Source organism: Melanostigma gelatinosum (assembly GCF_949748355.1).
Source record: "Melanostigma gelatinosum genome assembly, chromosome: 5".
NCBI classification, from domain to species: domain Eukaryota; kingdom Metazoa; phylum Chordata; class Actinopteri; order Perciformes; family Zoarcidae; genus Melanostigma; species Melanostigma gelatinosum.
This window is the reverse complement of record NC_136638.1, coordinates 2,644,607-2,652,528: the sequence shown is the minus strand read 5'-3', so window position 1 is coordinate 2,652,528 and position 7,922 is coordinate 2,644,607. Positions and strand designations below refer to the sequence as shown.

The 7,922-nt window shown below is 48.0% G+C and overlaps 1 protein-coding gene across 3 annotated transcripts in view; it reads right to left on the bottom strand.

Annotated features, from left to right (window-relative positions):
• slbp (stem-loop histone mRNA binding protein) overlaps window positions 1–1,533 on the bottom strand; it is a 10,546-nt gene extending 9,013 nt beyond the window's left edge. For all 3 annotated transcript variants that reach the window (XM_079269252.1, XM_079269254.1, XM_079269253.1), the window contains exons 1-2: window positions 1,396–1,533; window positions 1–88 (exon numbers count right to left, since the gene is read on the bottom strand). The exon at window positions 1–88 is cut by the window's left edge and continues 59 nt beyond it. In XM_079269252.1, the coding sequence (XP_079125378.1) occupies window positions 1–88; window positions 1,396–1,454 (147 nt within the window). In that variant the 5' untranslated portion in view covers window positions 1,455–1,533. The remainder of the gene's footprint in view (window positions 89–1,395) is intronic.
• Window positions 1,534–7,922: the final 6,389 nt, after the last annotated feature.

Sequence of the window (7,922 nt, the reverse complement as noted above, 5' to 3'; positions counted from 1 at the left end):
ACCACTACCATCCACCTCTCTGTTGGCCAGCAGGCTTCCATCGATGCCTCGTTTCCTGCAGTTGGACCCCCGTGATGGGCCACAGCTCCTACCCAGGGCAAACACAGTAAAGAACTTAATTGAAACAAACAAGCTCAGTTCAATTTCAGCTGAATAGCTCTTATTACAAGCATGTTAAAACGCGTCTATCTGTGTCGAGCAAAGCTAAACAGAAAGCTATACACACCCAACTGTACCCAGAGCTAGCGTTACCCAGAGCTAGCGTTACCCAGAGCTAGCGTTACCCAGAGCTAGCGTTACCCAGAGCTAGCGTTACCCAGAGCTAGCGTTACAGGAACGATGCTAGTGTCGCCCAGTCAAAACAAAGATGGCAGCCCGGCTAACGTTACCTCGATAAGAAACTGAGTCGCAACTTGGGAAACCGGTTAATAGTTTTACCCAAGATGGTCATAGTCACTAACGAATCTGAAAATATCGTCAGAACAGCGGTAACGACATCTTGTGAATTAACTTGTTTTTTCCAAACATAGCTGGATAATCGCCTTTTAGAGGAACCAGTTCTCTCTCCGACACGAATACACGCTGATACAAGAGAGGCACTACTTTGGGCTAACGTTAGATGCGGCCCGAGCTACTTAAATCCGCGGGCTTTTGACTAATATACATACGTAGCCAGTTGAAAGGTTTGTCCCGCAATCTACGTGGCTTCCTATTTCTGATTGTTCTGGCCGTATTCATCCGTGATCTAGCTGGTCGTGTCTGCGGCCTATCTCAACTCACACTGGACTGATGACCATCATGTCGCTTCAGTTATTTCCTGAGTAACTAACGTTAACGTACATTAAGCCCAACGGCTTTACTCCTCTCATCTCATCTATCTACACCAACACAGACAATAACAGCTGTAACGTTACACTTCCTCTTACTCAGGGTTGGCCTATACCGCCTCTTTATCTTTCTCATGCTCTCTTCCCAAGCCACCAACAATTGAACCAAAGTTACGAATGTAATTCAAAAAGCAGAAACTTGCTAACGTTACTTCAAGGCTAACTTAGTAACGCTGGAGACACGAAGGTGAAGCTAGTCACACAAGCTAGCTCAGGAAAGAACAAGGTTGAGAGAGCAAATCTGCATTGGGACATGAACAGATAACGTTACAGTGTTAGCTAAAGTTGACTGTATACAAATCACATAAGCCATTCGTACAATAATGTTATCAGTAAACGTGTTAATTAACGTTAGTTAGGATCGCATCTTAGGTTACTTGCTAAACAAGAATTCTAGCTAACGTGAACTTAACACAGTGCCTTCAATGATTGAACAACGACACAATGGAAGCTCGTAATAACGACGTTTTAAGTAGGTAAATCTACACAATTCAAAACGTAACGTTACCTATTTTCAACTTCGCTGTTGTTAGCATCCCGCCGTCTGCCTCTGGTCCAGTCAGACATTTTCTCCTACTTCTACTAGTATCTTTAGCGATAAAGTATCTATGTTGTCAGCTGAGAGGCTCTACAGCAGGCAGTGGACAGATACGCGCCAACACCGAAAGACGCGCGGTCCCAAACAAGCCATGAAGTCACGTGACCGGAAAGGGCGGTTTTACATACAACAGCACGGCCTGAAGAGGCCGCGAACAGGCAGGGGCTTCTTCTTCTTCTTCTTCTTCTTCTTCTTCTTCTTCTTCTTCTTCTTCTTCTTCTTCTTCTTCTTCTTCTTCTTCTTCTTCTTCTTCTTCTTCTTCTTCTTCTTCTTCTTCTTCTTCTTCTTCTTCTTCTTCTTCTTCTTCTTCTTCTTCTTCTTCTTCTTCTTCTTCTTCTTCTTCTTCTTCTTCTTCTTCTTCTTCTTCTTCTTCTTAACAACTCACTTCAACCCAATTCATTTTAAAAACTCAAGGCTTTCTATATTTTTCCTCAATGCTAAATAAATTATAACGTTTCAATACGCCAAAATGATTTACTTCCTTTTTTATCTTTTCTCTAGAACTGCTGTTTCTTCTTCTAATCCACATTCATATAGTCCTGTTCCATCCCACTTTTTACTTAATTTTATACAGATGACGTCCTTTGTTTCCTTCATTCCATGCTTTTGCTAGAGTTTATTCAGGGGAAAAAGGTGAGTGGGACCTGAGTCTGGTGTGTCAGGCTGCAGGAGGTGATGAGCTGAAGTAGCTGCAGCTGTGTGGCCATGGGAGGTGTCTGGTCTGACAGGGATCCTGACGCCATCAAAGCCTGTTAGCAAGTTGTACTGGATTCCTCAGACCACCCAAAGTGTAATAACTGATCTCCCACTGTTATCTGTGCAGCTTTAATTGATTGCTTATTATATGTTATATATCCTCTGATTAAGCGCAGGTCTGGAAACCTTCAGTCAGCTGGTGTATCAAGATGATTTTGGCTCAGTAAGTCTGAATTGTACAATGAGTTTTCTGAAGCTATTACTTATTGAACACGCATTGTCACCATGATATAAAGATTGATTCGTGTTTGCAGTAGATCAATCAAAGCATTTTCTCACCGTTTGTTTCTCCTTTTAGTATTTTGTGAACAAGACTGAGATTGACAACTTTCCCAGCTTTCAGTTCAGGGGAGTTTTGTTGGACACTTCACGTCACTATTTACCAGTGAGGACATTTAGAAAACTCTGGTAATAAACAGATGACATAACCTGAAATTCAGCCTTCTGTTTTCATTCAGTGGTGCTAACATATATCTTTCTTGTTAGGATGCAATGGCCTCCAGTAAATTCAATGTGTTTCATTGGCACATTGTGGATGGCCCCTCCTTCCCTTACCAGAGCCAGACCTTTCCAGTAAGTCTTGCGGATGAAGTAATGAGAACGAACAAGCCACCTAGACTTATGTGCACCATCATTCTGCACATTCTAATTTGAAAATCTTTCAGCATTTTAATGATAATAACTTGGTTATTTTACATTATCCTACATTCTTAACTTGCCTACTGCATGTGGATTCATGATTTGAAATACCGAAAAGGCGTTTCCTCGCCTGCAGGACTTTCGCTGCAAGCTTGTGAGGTAATTTACCATTTCTATCCAGGACGTGTAAAGAGCTATGGGGTGGCATACCTCAACAAGACACGGGGCACTTTTTCACATGTTTACTTATTATATACTGGTGTTTCTGCTTCCCTTTCTCCTCAAGGCGTGGCATCCGAGCAGAGCCACTGTATGTTGGACAGTAAACATGAGTACCAAGGTGTTTGAAGATGTTGGATGGATTAACACTGAAAGGTTTTTCCCAGGGGATTACGTTCATAGTTGCCTTCTTTTAAAGTGTAACATCTTTGATAAATTGTGTCTATCGTCTTAAATACAGAATTTGAACTTTAAAATGCTTTCTCAGGGACTTATCTCATACCTATAATTTCTCTTTCTCCTTTTTTGTAAAAACTATAGTTCACAATATAGAAATGATCCCAAACACCTTGTTTGGAAGAACCTGAGGTGCTTCCCTGTAATGTCATGTTGAATTGTACTTGATGACGGCAAAATATAGAATGTAGATTTTAAATTTGAAACTTGAACTCTTGGACTGCAACATGATAAAATAATGTGCAGATGTTTGCATTTCTTTTTCTGCAAAAACAACTTGCTTGAGACAGATTGCGAGCCTAATCCCAACGCTAATCTAAGATAGAAGAATAAAGACAGCCTTTTTCCACACATATTCAATTCAATACAATTTATTTTTGGATAGCCCAAAATCACAAATTTGCCTCAGAGGGCTGAACAATCTGCACACATACGACATCCTCTGTCCCAGGACCCTCACATCGGAACAGGAAAAACTCCCTCATAAAACCCCTTTAACAGGGAGAAAAGAGGAAGAAACCTTAGGGAGAGCAACGGAGGAGGGATCCCTCTCCCAGGATGGACAGAAGTGCAATAGATGTCATGTGTACAGAATGAACAACAACAGAGTTACAACACATTCAATGCATATGACAGAATCACGGCAGGAGGCAAGACCAGGGTCCAGGTATGACCAGCATCCACGGAAACCTGCGAGGCGAGAAAGCACACACTCTATAAACAATGTCACCGTAAATAACGGTAACTTACTGGCAGCAGGGATGCCATTTTTGCTGTTTTATCTCGTCCATTTTTTGTTTGGATATATGAAAGACTTTTAAAATGACAATAAAGTGATTTAGTATTACTGATGTGCCCTATATATATCTATATACATATATATATATATATCTATATACATATATATATATATATATATATATATATATATATATATACATATATATAGATATATATATATATATATATATCTATATACATATATATGTATATAGATATATATATATATATATATATATATGTATATAGATATAAATATACATATTTATAAATATATTGTGGCAGCCGGAGGGGCAACCTCAGAGGAGAAGTGGTAGAGGGACGATATTGCCGGACATGGAGGCGGAGCCCCATGTCAGGGAGTGGAAAAGAGCGCCAAACCACCATCAGCCCAAACAAGCAACACCTGAGGAGGAGAGCCGAGGGAGCGACCACACCCTATCGGAGGAGGAGGAGGGGACTATAAAAGGGCCCCGGACACAGGAAACTAGGAGAGAGTAGGAGTGGAAAGAGACGGAGACACAGCAAACGCATTGGAGACAACTGGCTTACCCCTTGATCACCCTGGAACGTCTGACTACCCGCCCGGCTCCCGACCCCTGCCTGTACGACTACCCTGCTCCTGCCCGCGCCCTGGACCGTATGAGGAATACCCGTTGTGCACCGAACCGTGGAAGTGAACCCCGACCATCCCTCTGGAAAGCGGACAGTGTATTGTTGAGTGTCTATCCTACCTCTATCCACTCTCTATCTTCAGTAAAAACCTCACTTGCACCATTTATCTACCGACGGGTTGTGTTTATTGGTCCGTGTTGTCGTGAAACCCCCTTGCCACCCCGGGGGCTGTCACAATTTGGTGGAGAACGTGGGCACAGTCCGGTTCTGGCAACACTGACCGATAGACCGACCAACCCAGTAAGCATGGCCACCCCGGTGCCATTTCAAGAGCTGCTAGCGGGGCTAATCGCTAGCAACCAGGAAACCCAAAAACGCCACGAACAAGCCATGCAAGTACAAATGCAAATCCTCCAAGCACAGCAGCAACAACAATACCAACAGCAAGTACACATGGAGCAGTATATGGCGGTACAAACCGAACGCGCGGAGGCGATGCAAAGTGACATCAAGGGCATGTTACAGACACAACAGGAGCAACGTACCGTGGAGAAAGCCAACCCAGCGCGCTTCCTTCTCAAGCAGACGGCAGCTGACGATGTGGAAATATTTTTTCAGATATTCCAGACAACGGCACTCCGGGAAAAATGGCCAGAAGAGCACTGGGCTGAGTTGATAGCCCCCTTTTTGATCAACGAAACGCAAGTAACGTATCAGGACTTAGAGCGCGCTGGAAAAGTTGACTTCCGGGTGTTGAAAGCGGAAGCGTTACAGCGATGCGGGGTCACGCTGGTACTAAAGGCACAACGATTTCATGAATGGACATATGACACCTCCCTTTCTCCGCGAGCCCAGATGCATGAGATCAAGAGGATTACGACGGCCTGGCTGCACGCAGAGCCCACCGAGGTGTCGCCCACCGATCGTGTCGTCATGGACAAATTCCTCAGATCCCTCCCGTATGAGGCAAAAAAAATTGGCCGGCCAGAGAAACCCCCGCAACCTCGAGGAACTGGTAGAGATCATGGAGGGTTACCACGCAGCACAAGCGTTAGTGCGTGGGGGAAGAAACCCGAAAGTGGAGGGGTCCACCCGCAAAGAAAAGATGAGAACGGAGGAAACTACCTATGTGTCTCCCTCCTTTCCCCCAGGCTTTCCCCGACGTCGGCCGGCGGGTGGACCGGAAGAGAGGAGGTGCTACCACTGCGGCGAGATCGGGCACATCGCATGGGAATGTCCTCACCGCCAGGACGCACCCATGACCACGGCCAGTGAGGGGAGTCGCCCATGCGGACTGATTACCGGATGCTGGGCCACTCACGAGGACCTCATGCCCCTCACCCCGGTCAAAGTAAACGGCCGCGACGCCTCCGCGATGGTGGATTCCGGGAGCGCGATTACCTTGGTGAGACCTACGTTTGCTCAGTACCCGCTCCTAACCGGCACCCGAGCGGTCACGTGCATCCATGGGGAGACCCGCGAATACCCCACCACCGCCCTCGAAATATACACGACGAGGGGTAGATACGTCGGCACTGCAGGAGTAGTGGAAGGACTCCCCGTAGAGGTGCTGGTCGGCCGAGACCTGCCCGTGTTCCAGGAGCTGTGGCGCAGCCTGGTGGTGAAACCAGTTACGACCCCTCACCGAAAGTCCAAGAAGAAAGCCATCTGTGGGCTGGGGGAGGAGATCTCCACCGATCCCCTATCGGAAGGAGTCGCCAGTGCCGTGGCCCGGGCGTTGGTGGAGGCCACCCAACCCAACCCCGAGGACGTATATGCCACAGCCGTCGAGAACGACGGACCCTCCAGCCCCAGTGAGCCCGAAGGAGAGGCGCCACCCATCCCCGAGGAGGCAGATACCCCCTCCCTCGAAGAAGAGGAGCTGGCCGGGCTGTTCCCCCAGGACCCGGAGGAGCCCATCTTACCCGGGCCCCTCACAGGGAGGTTTGGGACGGCCCAGTTGGAGGACCCCAACCTAGCCCACGCCCTTCGGCAGGTGGCCGCCGTAGACGGACGACCACTGGACGGGGTAAGAGACCTCCCTCCCACACATTTCTCCATTTATAACGGGCTCCTCTACCAGGTAGTAATAAAGGACGGGGCCCCCCTCAGGTTGTTACTGGTACCACGTCCTTTCATACCCTCTGTCCTCCAGTTAGCCCACTCCCATATCTTAGGTGCCCATCTAGGAGTGGAGAAAACCCTGGAAAGGGTGAGGGCCAGGTTCCACTGGCCCGGAATAAAAAAAGCCGTGGAGGATTACTGCCGGAGCTGCCCCGAATGTCAACAAGTGGCCCCACAACCCCATCACAGAAACCCGCTGGTGCCCCTGCCGATCATCACCGTCCCCTTCAGCAGGATCGGGATGGACCTAGTGGGGCCCCTACCCAAGACCAACCGGGGACACAGGTACATCCTGGTGATAGTGGATTACGCCACCCGGTATCCCGAAGCCATTCCGCTACGCTCTATGGCCACCAAGGGCATTGCAAGGGAGCTGGTGATGTTGTTTTCCAGGGTCGGAATACCGGAGGAGATTCTCACCGACCAAGGAACCCCGTTCATGTCTAGGATCATGAAGGATCTGTGTGGCATGCTGAAGGTGACCCAACTGAGGACGTCGGTGTATCACCCCCAAACGGACGGACTAGTAGAACGATTCAACCAGACACTGAAGAAAATGTTGAAAAAAACCATGGACCAGGACGGGAAGAATTGGGACCAACTGCTACCCTTCCTGATGTTCTCCATCAGAGAGGTGCCCCAGGCATCTACCGGATTCTCGCCCTTCGAGCTCCTGTACGGTCGACGACCCCGGGGGCTACTCGACCTGGCCAAAGAAGCCTGGGAACACCAACCCTCCCCCTACCGCACCATGGTGGACCACGTCGAGGAGATGAGGGTGAGGATGGCATCCCTCTGGCCCATCGTCCGAGAACACATGGCCGAGGCACAGGCGGCCCAAGCCCGCGTGTACAACCGGGGAACCCAACCCCGAGTGTTTAACCCAGGGGATCGGGTGTTGGTCCTGGTACCCACGGCGGAATGTAAGTTTCTAGCCCGATGGAGGGGGCCGTATGAAGTAATGGAGAAATTGGGGCCGGTAAACTACCGAGTCCGGCAACCAGGTCGGAGGCACCCGACGAAGGTTTATCATGTGAACCTGCTCAAGAAATGGGTGCGTAGGGATG